Source organism: Canis lupus, chromosome 27 (assembly GCF_048164855.1).
Source record: "Canis lupus baileyi chromosome 27, mCanLup2.hap1, whole genome shotgun sequence".
NCBI lineage: Eukaryota > Metazoa > Chordata > Mammalia > Carnivora > Canidae > Canis > Canis lupus.
The window spans coordinates 24,154,301-24,170,482 of record NC_132864.1 but is presented as its reverse complement, the minus strand read 5'-3'; the positions used below and the strand labels follow the sequence as shown (position 1 = coordinate 24,170,482).

Sequence of the window (16,182 nt, the reverse complement as noted above, 5' to 3'; positions counted from 1 at the left end):
GATACTGTTGGATACCTCTAGTCCTGGTACTTTCCTCAGTGGTGGGAAAGATTTTCTCACCAGGCTTCACCTGGCCACTCCATTGTTTTTGTTGTTGTTGTTGTTTTGTTTTGTTTTAAGATTTTATTTATTTATTCATGAGAGACACAGGGAGAGAGGCAGAGACATAGGCAGAGGGAGAAACAGGATCCCTGCAGGAAGCCCAATCCCAGGACTCCCAGGAATCCCAGATCACGCCCTGAGCCAAAGGCAGATGCTCAACTGCTGCTGCTCCATTGTTTCAATGTTATTCCTTTTTTTTCCCTCCACATCTTATTTATTTCTTTATTTTAGAGATAGCGTGTGAGTGGGGAGAGGAGCAGAGAGAGAGGGACAAGCAGACTCTGAGCTGAGCACAGAGCACAACACAGGGCTTAATCCCATGACTTTGAGATCATGATGTGAGCTGAAACCAAGAGTTGGATGCTCAATCGATTTAGTGATCCAGGTGCACCTAGATGTCATTCCTTTTATGCATAACTCATTGCTACTGGACTAGGATATGTGTATAATGTTTAGCATAAAGGCTCTACATTAGTGTGATACTGGTGAGAGTTTAGAGTAGTGTGTGTGTGTGTGTGTGTGTGTGTGTGTGTGTGTGTGAGAGAGAGAGAGAGAGAGAGATAGATTCAATTCTGAGAACCTCATTCCCAACCAGCATTGGGATTACACTTCCAGGAACATCTGGCAATGTCTAGAGACAAACTGGGGAAGGTGCTGCTGGCATTGAGTGGGTAGAGGGCAGGGATGCTGGTAACCATCTTACAATTCATAAGACAGCCTCCACGATAAAGAATTCTCCAGCCCCAATGTCAATAGCGTCAAGGTCGAGAAACTGATCTGAGCCTATGAGATTATTTTCAGGATTTCCCTTTGCAGTCATTTGGGATAGAACTGCATTTTTAGGCAAACCATTGATTCAAAAATTTTTCAATGTTTTATAGGATTCTTAGAAAAAAACAATGATCTCCTCTACAGACATCTGAAAGAAGTAAGTCTGGAACTTAACTATACGTATTTCTGATGGTTATTAGGTATATCACCCATGACACTGATTTTGGGGTAGATTTGGCCTTCTGGATTTTTCTTCAATGCATTATGTTAGAACTCCAGCATGTCATGGCCAGAATATATATTCAAGATCATCTGTATGATGATATGTCCTTGATTCAAGAATATATGTTGGCCCTGCTGTGTGCCAGGAACCATGCTAACTCTGGCCAGTCCTCGTTCTCATGGAGTTTGCCATGGGTCTGGAGAGTGGCCAAGAATAAATATATACAGTTGATCCTTGAGCAACATGACCCTGCTAATCTCCTATGCAGTCAAAAATCCACTTATAACTTTTGACTCTCCTAAAACTTAACTACGAATAGCTTACTGTTGCCAGAAGCCTTACTTATACATAAACAGTCAATTAACACATATTATATATATTATATACTATATTCTTACAACGGAAGTAAACTAGAGAAAAGAGAATAGTATTAAGAGTGTCCTAAGGAAAATATATTTACAGTCCTGATACTGTAAAAAAAATCTGCATATAAGTGGATCCACACAGTTCAAGCCCATATTCTTCAAGGGTCAACTGCATATGAATAAGTTATCCATCCATAACAAGTGCTCTGAAGAAAATAAGGCAACATGGTTGAGAGGGACATTTTTTAAAAGATTTTATTTATTTATTCATGACAGACACACAGAGGCAGAGACACAGGCAGAGGGAAAAGCAGGCTCCCTGTGGGGAGCCTGATGTGGGACTCAGTCCCAGGACCCCAAGATCACACCCTGAGCCAAAGGCAGATGCTCAACTACTGAGCCACCCAGGTAGCCAAGAAGGACATTTTCAATTTAGTTTAAGAGATCAGAGAAAACACCTCTGTGGGGGTGACTTTGGGCTGAAACCTGAGTGAGAATGCTGTTGGCTGTGGAAAGATCGGGGTTACTCCAGGCTGAGGGGCCAGCATGTACAAAGGCCCTAAGGCTCAGAAGAGTTCACTGTGTGTTCAGGGAGTGGTATGATGTTAGGAAAGGGGACTGAGCCCTGCAGGGTGAGGTGTCCAGGCAGGAGCAGAGATTTTGTTGCAGTGAGAATATACCAGGGTAGTATGAATAGAAGACAAGAAAACTGAGACTCAGAGAAGTCTCAACTTGCTCAAGGTCACATCATGAGGTGGAACTGAGATTAGCCTCTGTGGCTGTTGGTACAAGTCCCAGTGTCCTTTCATATACCTCACTGATCAGAAAAACCTTGTGTTTTATTTTTTTTTTTTTTATTTTTTTAACCTTGTGTTTTAAAGCCTTACTTTATATTGAAACAGTTAACTGTTTTATTAAAAACTGGATTTTATTTAATTAGCTTGGTTTACAAAAAAGCATAAATGTAGGAAGACATTTTCAAGTAAACACACAGACTGTTCATTTCAGGAGTACCTTCTGGCCTTTCTGATCTTTTCTCTGCCACTCCTAGGACCACTTGTTCCAACCTCTGAGGTTCAGGAGAGAGAACTATGCCTAACTTTGGATCTCTGCTCCATGCAGGTGCTCTCTGAGGCTGAGTGTTAGCCCCACCTCTTCCCAACTGGGGGTGTCTAGCAAATATCCCCACTGGTGGGATGGATCTGGTGGGGCCTCCATCCTCAAGTCACTGTAAATGACATAGGAGTGAAAGGGCCCCAGCTGACACAGGGAACATAGTACTCCTCTCCTGGCTATGCCTCTGCCCGCCATGCCCACACCTTTCTCAAACCCATCCACGGAGTGTGCTTCCCATGGAAAAATCTCAGAGTCCTCCACTTCACCAGCCAGGGATGAAGGTTCTTGGACTTCCTTTTAACTTCAAGATGCATTCTTTTCTTTTTAAAGATTTTATGAGAGACACAGAGAGAGAGGCAGAGAGAGAAGTAGGCCCCATGGGGAGCCTGATGCTAGGCCTTGATCCCAGGACCCCAGGATCACACCGTGAGCCAAAGGCAGATGCTCAACCACTGAGCCACCCAGGTGCCCCAAGATGGGTTATTTCTAATGTGTTCACGCCTGCCTTCAAATTGCTTTTTCATGCCATTGTCAGTGCAGAATCAGAGTGGATTAAATAAAAAAAAAATTTCAATTTAAGAATCATCGAATTGTGGCAAAATACACATAACATAAAATTTATCATCTCAACCATTTTTAAGGGTGCAGCTTAGTAGCATTAAGCACCATAATATCGTTGCACAGCCAATCTTCAGAATCCTTTCCATCTAGCAGAACTGAAACTCTGCCCTGTTAGAATACTAACTCCCCTGTTCTCCTCCCTCAGCCCCTCTAGCCAGCACTGTACTTCCTGTCTCTGAATGTGACTCCTCTAGGAACCTCATGGAAGTGGGAGTCATATAGTATCTGTCCTGTGTCTAATTTTTTCCCCTTATCATAATGTCCTCAGTTTCATTCATGTTCTCACACGTGTCACAATTTCCTTCTGTTTTAAAGGCCAAATAATAATTCTAATTCATTGTGTGGATACAAGGAAAATAATTTTAGTGTCAAATTAATTTTTTTTTAATTAAAGCTTTTTGGAGCACCTGTGTGGCTCAGTCGGTTGAGCATCTGACTTTTGATTTCAGCTCAGGTTATGATCTTAGGGTTGTGAGATCAAGCCCCACATCGGACTCCGTGCTGGGTGTGGAAACTGCTTAAGATTCTCTCCTTCCCTCTCCTTCTGCTCTCTCCCCCTCCATAATAAATCTTTAAAAGATATAAACAAAATTAAAGATTTTTGATAATACATATTATTTTGAAAATGTGTGCATAAGGGGAAAAATCAAACTGTATAAAATTTGGTGTCCTTGACCCCATGTCATTAACTCTCTCTCCTGAGAGCCAACTGTTCTAGCCATTTGACTGTGTATTCTTTTGGGATAGTACAACCAAGGGGTGTATGTATCTCCCTCTTTTTCCTTTCTCTTCACACAATAATCCCACACTGTACATGTGATCCTCGTCTTGCTCTTTTCACTTGACACCATCTTGGAGATGATTCTTAAAGAGCTGGTTCATTCTCTGTAGCGGCTGGACTGGGAACAAGTGATTGCTTTACCGTGTCAGAAGAAAACCATTCAGATAGCCTTACCATGTAGCAAGTGCAGTAGATACAGTATTTAAACATTTCCCTCCATGTTTGTATTTTTTCCCCATTTTCTTCAAGCACTCCTAAAGCAAATGGCTCTGGGCTGTCGTGCACACTTATGCAAGCTTTCCTGAAGTCTCCTTAGTGACTTCTGAAGTAGTGAATGTGGAGCTCATTTCCTTTACTTGCAGGTGCTATGCAGGTCCAAAAACCGTATCCTAAAGGAATGCTTCCTAGTGGCTGAGTTAGAAAACCGGAGGAGGCCGCCAACGGTGAGTGGGGGGAAAAATGCCTGTGCAGAATTAGAAGGTTGTAAAAATCAGCCAGAGAGTGCACTTATTCTCAATCACCTGTACATTTTAAACTGTCCTCCCTTGGGGCGCCTGGGTGACTAAATTGGTTAAGCATCTGCCTTTGGCTCAGGTCATGATCCCAGAGTCCCTGAGTCAGACTCCCTGCTCAGGGGGGCATCTACTTCTCCCTCTCCCTTTGCCCCTTCCCCCTCTTGTATTCTCTCTCTTTCTCTTTGGAATAAATAAATAAAATATTTTTAAAAAACTGTCCTCCACTTTCCTGAAAGCATCACTCTCTAACATGTACTACTAAATATATACTTTCCAAGTGTAGTAGTAACCACTCACTGAGTGCCTACTGTGTGTCAGGCACTGTGTGGGGGGCACGAAATTTAGCAAGAAAAAAAAACAAGGTCCCTGTATCTAGTGGGAAAGAATAGGAAAAATACCATCCAAAAAAAGAAAGAATGTATAGTAGTGCAGGTGTCATAAAGGAAGCTTGGTAACAAGGAAATGGGTGTGTGTTGGAGATGACTGTCTCAATGGTGATACGAGTTCCTATGAAGCGTGCACCACATAAGTGCTAAATGAAGAAAGCATCTAGCCTCTCTGCTTAACCAGTCTGAGCTTGGACTTCTCAGGCCAGGACACCCAAAACCTTTGCTTAGGGGGCAAGATGGTAACAGGTAGGGCAATCTATCAGGAGCTGGGATCTAAAGAGCTGGGGTCTTGTGCCCTAGCTGATCTCTGTATTGACTGAGAGAAGCAATATCTACTTAGTTCATTCTCTCTCTTTCTTTCTCTCTGAAGGTGGGGACTCAGTTTAAAAACAGCCTGAGCAGCCTTCTGGAAATCCTCATCTCTAAGGAACCTTCATACATCCGTTGCATCAAACCCAATGAGAGGAAAGAACCCAGTGAGTCATGAATCGTTCTGAACACTGAGCTCAGGAAAATAAATCTGAGAGGAAAGCCAAGATGGCAGTGGGTTAAAATCCTAAAAATCCCTACAGGCTTGTGCCTTGTCCTTTACACATGAATTCTTTTCATTTTTTTTTTAAAGATTTATTTATTTATGATAGACAGAGAGAGAGAGGCAGAGACACAGGAGGGAGAAGCAGGCTCCACACCGGGAGCCCGATGCGGGACTCGATCCCGGGACTCCAGGACTGCGTCCTGGGCCAAAGGCAGGCACCAAACCGCTGAGCCACCCAGGGATCCCAATTCTTTTCATTTTTAAATGACCAGAAGGCAAATGAATAGGGAGGGAGAGGGTTTTTGTTTTGTTTTGTTTTGTTTTGTTTTTTGCGATCCTGAGTGAGCATTGCTTAGATCCTGACCAGTTTCAGGAACAACACAGCTGAGCCAGACAGATGTCACAGGTGAGGGAAACAGTGTTGTTTCTCTCTAGCCAGGGAACAGTCTTCCAAAATGGTTTATGACTTAGGTATCTTCCAAGCACCTGCCATGGTCGGTAACACAGTTGTACAGAAGGCAGGTGGAAAGAACAAATGAGTGAAGCAGACTGGTTGTAAAGCAGTAGGGAGTGAAGGGGACTGTGGAACACTGCAAAGGGCACATGCTATCCAAAAGGGCAGTCCTAAAAAAAAAAAAAAAAAAAAAGGGCAATCCTATTCCCTTCCAACAAGTTATTGCCATGTGGGAGTTTACCCCCAAATGGCTGGATATCATAGTTTGTTTTTTTTTAAGATTTTATTTATTTATTCATGAGACAGAGAGAGGGGCAGAGACACAGGCAGAGCGAGAAGCAGGCTCCATGCAGGGAGCCTGATGTGAGACTCAATCCTGGGACCCTGGGATCACACCCTGAGCCTAAGGCAGGCACTCAAATGCTGAGCCACCCAGGCATCCCAGCTGGACACCATAGTTTTTTAAAAAGAAGCCAGAAATCCAGATTTTCCTATAAAATTCCCCCATTAACACACACACACACACACACAAATTAGGACCTGACAAAATAAGTCTGTGGCCAGATCTAGCCCATGGATTGTCAGCTTGCAGCCTGTGGTCTTAGTTGAAACAGAGCCATGGGGCCCTTTACTGTCACTCTCCCTTCTGTGTTTCCAAAGACAAGTTTGATGACTTGCTCGTAAGGCATCAGATCAAGTACCTGGGGCTGATGGAGCATCTGCGGGTGAGACGGGCCGGCTTTGCATACCGGCGGAAATATGAGCATTTCTTGCAAAGGTAAAGTTTGTTTTGTTGATCTGAAGCCAGTACAGTCAAAAACCTACTGTGTGGGGAGTCTCTGGGTGTGATGATGAATAAAAGGCCATCCCCCCAGGAACTCAGAACTACTTCTACTGTAGCCATAACTATGATTAACACTAACATTTTGGAGAATAAAAACTAAGTCAGTTTACCTTCTTCCCTTCCTTTCCCTAAGCCTGTGACTTCTTGGGAGTCCAGGAAGCTCAAGACTGATGCATAGACGTGCCACTAGGGGACAGACATGGGCAGGGTGCCACTTGAGTCTGTCTGTAGTTGGGGAAGCCCCTCCCCAAGGTGACTGTAAGTGCTCGTTTAGTCAATCTAAGAGCAATCCCCTTGGCATCGTGGGCTATCAGGAGAAGCAAGTGTAATGATGGGAACATGGACATTGAAGTCACACAAAGCTGGGTGGGGATCCCTGTCCTGTCTCTTCTAGCCATGATCTCTTTCCTTATAGGTAACATAGAGATTAAATTGTCTGATCTCTGAGAGTTTATCAGGATTTAACGATAAATTCACCACCACCTAAATCATTTGTGCACCAATACTTCATTGGTGGTGGGCTGTGTGTGAATTTCTGCTACCAAAAAAAAAAAAAAAAAAATCAACATATTCTCATACTCTCAAGGGAAGCATAATGGTTATTTTTGTAGGTCAACATGGTTGAAGATTGGTAATTTCAAATTGCAATCTGATACTAGGCTTCTTTTGAACTACAACTTTATTAAAGTGTACATGAGCTTATAATTTTTTCCTCTAATTTCTTGTATTTATTTTGCAACTTGTGTCAAGATTCTGCCTTTTGAAAATTGAGCATTTCCTAGCAGCTCTTATTTTTAACCCCTGACTTAGTGATCGCAGATCTCTCTCTACCAGGGATCATGCTGCTTTTCCTCCCATGAATCTCATGTCTTGGTAAGTGCTATCTCCTTATATGCACTTACTAAGTAATAATCCATTTCCTCGCTGCTATTTTTATTTAAATTCTAGTTAGTTAACATACAGCGCAATATTGGTTTCCAGAGTAGAGTTCAGTGATTCATCACTTACATTCATACACTTACACCCAGTGCTCATCACAAATGCCCTCCTTTATGCCCATCACCCATCTAGCCCATCCCCCACTCACTTTCTTCCATCAACCCTTAGTTCTCTGTCATTAAGAATCTCTTAATGCTTTTTCCCTCCCTCCTTTTTTTCCTTCCCCCTTCCCATATATTTACCTGTTTAGTTTTTTAAATTCCCCATAAAAGTGAGATTATGCAGTATTTGTCTGACTTCTTTCACTCTCCATAATACCCTCTAGTTCCAGCCATGTTGTTGCAAATGGCAAGATTTCATGCTTTTTGACGGCCGAGTAATATTCCATTGTATATATACACTCCATCTTCTTTATCCACTCGTCGGTGAGTGGACATGTGGGCTCTTTTCATAGTTTGGCTATCGTTGATAATGCTGCTATACACGTCTTTGAATGTGTATTTCCGTCTCCTTTGGGCAAACACCTAGAAGTGTGATTGCTGGATCTTTGGGTAGCTCTATTTTTAACTTTTTGAGGAATCTCCATACTGTTCTCCAGTCTCACTGTTATGTTAATGATTTATATACCTGCTGATATCCTTTAGCTATAATCTCCTTATCACCCCAGCCCCAGCCCTAAGCAACCACTAACCTGCTTCCTGTCTCTATAGATTTCCCTGTTGGACATTTCATACGCATAGAATTATGCAGTAGGTGGCCTTTCATGACTGATTTCTCTCACCTCACACAGTGTTTTCAAGGCTCATCCTTGTCATAGCATCAGTGCTTCATTTCTTTGTAGTGAGGAACCATACTCCATTGTATGGATAGACTACATTTTACTTATCAGCTGATGGGCATTTGGGTTGTTTCTCAGGTTATTATGAATAATGCTGCTAGGAACATACACGTACAGGTTTTTATGTGGACATGTGTTTTTATTTGGGGGGTGTGTGTACCTAGGAGTAGATTACTACGTCATGGTAATCAGTCACTACTGAGTTAATTGGTTGAGGAACTACCAGCCTATTCCCCCCACTTTTAAAAACATATCTCCTTTGTATGCTGTTCTTGCTCATCAGCAACTTGTTCATTTTTTAACTGATTCATCTTTTTCTGAATCTCCATCTTTGCTGGAGATGGCCAGAATCAGCAGCCGCTGCCTGCCCCACCCCACCCCCAAACACACGTGCACTTGATGTTACCATTTTTCTGCAGTTTTTGCTCTTCATACATCTTTTTTATATCTTGTTGTCATCTGAGGCTCAGTTACTCTGCATAAATACTAGTGAGCACCTGCTGTGCACCAGTGCTGTCCTAAGTGCTGTGTAACAACAGGGGACAGGACAGACCACATACCCCCCACCCCTGCGTGGGGCTTACTTCCCATTGGGGGAGTCTGCTAGTGATAAAGAGGATATACGAGGTCAGGTGGGAATGTATCTTTGAAGGAAAATGAATGCAGGTAAGGGAAAAAGAGGGTGGAAAGATAGAAGGCCTTACCTCTTTAGGTAAGGTGGTCTGGGAGGGCCTTTGCAAAGGAGGGAGGGAACCATGAGGCTATCTGGGGATAACAATCCAGGCAGGAGAGCCTGGAAGAAATGGGAAGGTTGGAGGACCATTTGGGAGGGCCAGATGGCTGCAGATCAGTGGCCCTGGGGAGGGGCCGAAGATGATCAAATATATGTGTACCCTGCCTGGCACCACTTCCCTTGATCAGGAAGCAATTGCATCTCAGAGTTGAAAAAGACTGAAGTTCCTAGTCCCTCCACTCTGCAGGTGTTTAAGACATCTCCCCATCCCCGACTTTGTCTGTCCCATGTTTGGACTGCTTTGATGGCATGTGCTAGTGATGGGTGTGGTTTGGGCAGGTGGGAGCAAGGCCTGAGGCTCAATGGCATTCTCTGGGGTAGTAATGCACCTGCGCCTTTGTGTGTGTGGCTAGACTTAGAGAGATAATCGGGGAAGAACATGTGACACTTAATATTTGTCTTAGTTTGGGCTGCTATAACAAACTACCATAGACTGGGTGGCTTATAAACAACAGAGAATTACTTCTCATGGTTTTGGAGGCTGGAAATCTGAGATCAAGACACCAGCATGGTCATATTCCGGGGAGAATTTTCTTGGGGTTGCATGCAGAGTGCCATTCTCTTGTGTCCTCTCATGGTAGAAAGAGGGTGAGGGAGCTCTCGGGTCTCTCTTATAAAGGCACTGATCCCATTCATGATGACCTCATCACCTCCCTGAAGGCCCTCACCTCCTAACACCATCACATTGTGGGTTAGGATTTCAGCCCGTGAATTCAAGATGAGGGGACGACATAGACATTCATTCCATGGCAATGCCCTTAATGGACTTTTTCATAAAGTATAGTTCCAGGAAAATAAATATGTTTTTTTAACAGTTTAATGTGATTTTAAAATAGTACAAACCGTATCTCACAATATTAAGGGTAAGAAGCATAATAGGATCACCATAGCTAACAGTTTTTGAAGTCTTGGACTGTGCCCAATATCTTCCATGGATTATCTCACTTCGACCTTGTGATGCCCCCACGAGGAAGGTCTTGTTAATTGTTCACATTGCAGAGGTGAGGGGGCAAAGTGACTTGTCCAGCTCCTGAGCTGGACCTGAACCCAGGCAGTGTGGTCCTGGTCTAGCAGCTCCGGTTGTATAGCTTCTAGCCTTAGTCCATAGGCACTTTGAATTCTGCATTGGCTTATTTCATTATGTTACAGACCACATGGTTCTTTTTATAGTGACCACATACTAGAAATGTATGCTGAAATCAGGATCTTAGTCATTATTGGGTCCAAGTCCCACATTACTTACCAGGCATGGTACCTTGTCCTCCTGTGCTGGCCCATGTTTATTCACTCATTCATCAGTAGACAGACATTTAGGTGTTTTCTATCTTTTGTCTATGATAAATAATGACAGTATGACATGGTGAACGTTCATGTATGAGCCTGTGTGTGGACCCATATTTTCATGTCTCCATGTATATACTTAGAAGTGGAATGGAGTTGCTTGGGTGGATTATCTGATGATGTCATTGTTTCATGAAGACAGGTCAGACCCACCCTACTGAAAGCTTCTCTCTTTTATCTTTCTTGCCAAGTGTATGTAACACTTGTTGAATTCAAGGAAGTTTGGTGTGATGAGTCCGCTAGGTTGTGCTGAGTGGCTGGCATGCCACAGCTGAGCAAAGCTGACCTCTGGTGGAGGGTTCGGTGGGTGAGTGTAAAGTCCAATGGCTTTCTGGAAGGGCTGTTCCTCTCCCCAGGTACAAGTCTCTGTGCCCAGACACCTGGCCATACTGGCATGGGCCTCCAGCAGAGGGCGTAGAACGGCTGATCAAGTACATTGGCTACACACCGGAAGAGTACAAGTTAGGGAGGTAAGCGGCCAAGAAATGCCCGTTAGAAAGTTTTCTGCATTGATCCATAAGCATCTAGAGCCTGGAGATGAATTTTTTAAGGAATTTATGTAGAGGTACAGATACTTCTATCCACTCCATTTCAATGCAGCTCTGTAAAGACAAAACTCCTGTGTGTGTCTGCTCTCAGTACTTGGCTCACACTCAGAACATTCCACAGTACTTCTGAAAGTCGCTGGGGTGTCCTACACTTCAACTCAATGCTGACACTGTCTACCTCGAGTAGTGTCAGATCCCCAAGATAAGGACTCAGTCCTGTAAGACTGTCCACCCCCCACTTCAGATGCCAATTGCAAGTCTCTATGTCACCTGTGCTTCTGACCACTGACTGGATATCTATTGGAGGTTCCTAGGACGCCCTCTTTAGGTTTGATTTGCTAGAGTGGCTCACAGAACTCAGAAAACATTTTACTTCCTGGGTTATTGGCTTACTACAAAAGGATAGAACTCAGGAAGAGCCAGATGAAAGAGATGCATAGGGTGGGTTGGGGAAAAAGGATGGAGCTTCCATGCCCTCTCCAGGTGTACCCACCCAGAACATCAAAACCATGTCCTTTTGGGGTTTTATGGAAGCTTCATTACACAGGCATGATTGATAAAATCATTGGCTGTTGGTCATCACTTCAATCCCTAGCCCCTCTCCCCTACCTGGATGTGGGCTGAGAGTTTTGAGCTTCTCATCTCAAGATTGGTTCCCCCAGCAATGAGCCATCATCTTGAGGTTATCCAGGGGGCTTTGCGAACATCATCTCCTTGGCATAAATTCAGGTGTGGTGTGGCCGGAAGGGATCTATTATAAACAGCAAGACATCCATTTCACTTTTATCACTTTGAAACCATCTCAGGAACAAAATCCAAATATCATAACAAAAGATGTCCCTTTTGCTCTAATTATAAGGGTTTGGGGAACTATGACCAAATATGTATTTCCTATTACAAATCACAGTATCACAGGTTCCAGGTGGTTGGAAGGGCTCTATTACTGCCTGTTGAGGAGATTAAGTTGGAAGCCCTGTGTTCTAAACCTGACTTAGAGCTCCGTGGCACCTCTTTGCCTGCAAAATGAGTTTGCATGGACTTTTTATTGTTCAAATGCATGCAGGATTTCTCAGAGGAGGCTATTAGGGATTTCTTAATGTGAAAGCTCCTGTGGCATTCCAGAAGGTGGTGTTCTAGAACTCTGAGCACATTGCTATCGCTCTAATTGTCCAGGATCAGTAGAACTTTCATACCCATTGATAGTATTGAGGCAAACTCAGTGTGGTGAACCAGGAAGATTTTGGTCTGTCCTTAGAGTCATTTTGGTCAGGGTTGGTGTGTGGTGGTAAGGAACAGTGCCCAAGGATGTAGATGGGCATTCCCAGGCTGCAGAGAATTTCTGCCTTCGTATCTATCCATGAACTTTGCCCGCCAACCCCCTAGCCCTCTGTGGTCACCCTGGTCCCTCTCCATCCTTATGCTTCTGTCCTGGGCCCTGCTTCAAGACTTCATTACATCTCCAAGCCAGATCCCTGAGGGGAATGGGGCTTAGCCCATCCTGAGTGAGGCAGACCATGGAGGTCACCGGTGGGATCTGTGTGGGATGGGGACCTGGGATCACGGGACATGAGGCACTGCTTCCTCCAGTGGCTGCCCTGGGAAGTTTCCCTCACAAGCTGGGTAGGGCAGGCAGGAAGCGATGATGGACATTGATGATTTATCTTTTTTGGTCGATGGGATCTTCTCTTAAACTTAGACTCCTATTCCTTGTCATCAGTTTTCAAAACCCAAGAAGTAACTTCAGGTTGAATTGGTGTCGTAGTTTCCTGAGACTGGATAAATGAATGACCACAGACTGGCTGGCTTAAAGCAACAGGAAAGTACTCTCTCACAGTTCTCAAGGCTCAAAGTCCAAAATTAAGGTGTCAGCGGGCTTTGCAAGAGAGACTTCCTTGCTTCTCCCAGCTTCTGGTGGCCCCTGACATTCCTTGGCTCGTGGTCCCAACCCTCCAGTCTCTGCCCGTTTTCACATGAACTTCCCTATCTGTGTGTGTGTGTGTGTGTGTGTCCTCTTCTGTCCCTTATAAGCACACACTCACTGGATTTAGGTCACCCATCATTCTCTATGATCTCCTCTCAATCCCTACCTTGATGATGTCTGCAAAGACCCTATTTCCAGATAAGATCACATTCTGAGGCTCTGGGGGAGACACTGCTATTCAAGCCAGTGCAGATGGTAACTGACCAACTAACCATTACAACCATCTCTCTTTTCACTTCTAGAACCAAAATATTTATTCGTTTCCCCAGAACTCTGTTTGCTACTGAAGATGCCTTTGAATTTAGTAAACATCAATTAGGTAATGTTTCTCTGTCCTGATTTCAGTAGAATGTGAAATGAACCCAGCTTAGCTTGGGATACACCTTACATCTGCTGTTTGATATAAGCATCAGAAGCGTTGGCTCTGAAAATTGGGGGTTGTGATAAGACACACATGGATTTATGCCCTAATGTGTGTTCAGAGGGCAGTCATGGATATATATGGAAAGTTAAACCCGGGACGCCTGGGTGGCTCTGTGATTGATCATCTGCCTTTGGCTTGGGTCATGATCCTGGGGTCCTGGGATTGAGTCCTGCATTGGGCTCCCTGTGGGAAGCCTGCTTCTCCCTCGGCCTGTGTCTCTGCCTCTCTCTCTCTCTCTGGCTCTCTCTCTGTCTCTCATGAATAAATAGAATAACATCTTTAAAAAAAAAAAAGGAAAGTTAAACACTGGATTGCTGTCCCAGTTCTAGTTAAGACCCAACTCTTTTTTTTTTTTAATATTTTATTTATCTATTTGAGAGAGAGAACACAAGCAGTGGGGAGGGGCAGAGGTAGAGGAAGAAGTAGGCTCTCCGCTGAGCATCAGGCTCCACTGAGCCTGATGTAGAACTCAACCCCAGGACCCCAGGATCATGACTCAAGGTGAAGGCAGATGTTCAACTGACTGAGCCACCCAGGCACCCAGGACCCAAATCTTGTGCTATGCCAGGGCCTAAATCTCAAATGAAGCTTTGAAAACTTCATTCATATCTGTATCTGATGTTGGAAGGTGTCGTTTCAAAGCCTGCAGCCAGGGTGGAGGGGGTTTGTGCATGGTGAATAAGGAAAGTTATGGGGTGGTGGGGGTGGGGGAGAGCAACCAAATTTAAAAACTACTGCAGTGGGATGGGACTTCTTCCTTGAAATCTCAACTGCTCTGTTGAGACGTGCCCTGTGGAGTAATCTGAATGCTTGCTGTGTGCTGGCTGCATATGATATCCTCTGTGCTCAGGACCTCATTGTGTTCTTAGAACAAACCTTTGTGCCCCTCTTATCTCCACTTTATATTCCGGGAACCTGAGCTCTAAGATGTTGGAACTTGCTGAAGGCTGCACAGCCAGTAAGCGACAGAGCCGGGGTTTGAACATGGGTCTCTCTGGCTTCAGGATCTGGGCTTGTAACCACTGTGCTTGAGGATCTCATGTTTTGACCCTGACAGCAGCAAGCACTGATCCTAGGACCTGGTTTCTGGGCAGGTGCTGGCTGTAGGTGGGGCAGGGGTAGGGGTGCTCAGACAGTGTTTCTAATCAGTCCCCAAGGGATGGGCTGCTACTGGTCTGTGGGGGCATGGGGAGCCCGATGAGCTTGGCCTGTCATGGGAACTCAGTCACCAGGTGGAGAGACGTGGATAGAGAAGCTCCAGGGCGAGCATGCATGTGGTCCCACATGCCTGGGTTCACACTCCACAGTAGCTGCACTGCTCATACTCAGGTTTCCACTGCCTGAGCCTGCACACCCATTTGTGGCTTGTGCTTGGCACCTGCATCTAGGGGTGGTGTGAGGATGAAACAGTGCCTTGCTTGGAACCTCACTAGACAGGGTGGGGGTGGGGAGGCTCTTACCACTGAGTCTGTTCTTTACTCTCAGGGAAGGAGAGGGACAGGGGAGCCAGAAGCTTCTGGCAGCCAGGCTTCATGAACCCCACCCCCCTCCCCTCCTGCCCCGCTGCACTGGTCCCTCTGCTCTGTGCTGTACACCCTGAGGCCACTTCCGACCTGCCCTCCAAGAGCACAACTACAGGGTTGCACAACCAAAAGCCTTTTCACCAAAACTTTTGTTTTATTTTAAGTTGCGAGGATCCAAGCCACATACAAAGCCTGCCTAGAAAGGAGAGTGTATGTGAAAAAAAGACAAGCAGGTAAGAATTCAACAAAAACTTGCCCGTTTGCAATGAGCAAAAAATTCAACCAGTCAGCCTGTGTATTATTGGTTGTTTATTTTCATAGCTGCACAGGATTGTACTATGTCAGATGTTGGCAGACTTTTTCTTAAAGGCCAGATGGTACTTTAGATTTGTGGGTCATCTGGCCTCTGCCAATAGCTACTCAGCGTTGTAGCACAAAGGTACTATAGGCAATGCATAAATAAATGGGCATGGTTCTGTTGCAATAAAACTTTATTTACAGGGATCCCTGGGTGGCGCAGCGGTTTGGTGCCTGCCTTTGGCCCAGGGCGCGATCCTGGAGACCCAGGATCGAATCCCACATTGGGCTCCCTGCATGGAGCCTGCTTCTCCCTCTGCCTGTGTCTCTGCGCCTCTCTCTCTCTCTCTGTGACTATCATAAATAAATAAAAATAAAAAAAAAACTTTATTTACAAAAACAGGTGGCTGGCCCAAGGGCCATAGTTTGCAGACCCCTGTGCTATTCATATAGCACATAATCCATATACCATATACCATATACCATAATCTAGCTGTTCTGTTGATGGACGTGTGGCTTGTTGCCGTTGTTTGTTTTGTAACAAACAGTGCTGCTATGAGGAATGAAAGAAAGCATTTTTTAAGAGGATTTTATTCATCCATTTATTTGAGACTCAGAAAGAGAGAGAATCTCAGTCAGACTCTTCACTGAGTGCAGAGCCTGACGCAGGGCTTGATCCCACAACCCATGAGATCATGACCTGAGCTGAAACCAAGAGATGGATGCTTAACCAGACTGAGCCACCCAAGTGCCCCAGAAAACATTTTTTAAAAATCTGAATA

General features: G+C 44.6%; 1 protein-coding gene across 3 annotated transcripts in view; it reads left to right on the top strand.

The window, feature by feature from the left end:
* The window catches only part of MYO1H (myosin IH), a 49,237-nt gene that overhangs the window by 23,869 nt on the left and 9,186 nt on the right, over positions 1–16,182 (top strand). For 2 of the 3 annotated variants that reach the window (XM_072802901.1, XM_072802903.1), the window contains 7 exons: positions 984–1,030; positions 4,342–4,422; positions 5,254–5,359; positions 6,533–6,650; positions 10,984–11,097; positions 13,399–13,475; positions 15,268–15,336. In XM_072802901.1, the coding sequence (XP_072659002.1) occupies positions 984–1,030; positions 4,342–4,422; positions 5,254–5,359; positions 6,533–6,650; positions 10,984–11,097; positions 13,399–13,475; positions 15,268–15,336 (612 nt within the window). The remainder of the gene's footprint in view (positions 1–983; positions 1,031–4,341; positions 4,423–5,253; positions 5,360–6,532; positions 6,651–10,983; positions 11,098–13,398; positions 13,476–15,267; positions 15,337–16,182) is intronic. The other variant, XM_072802902.1, reaches the window with a different exon arrangement.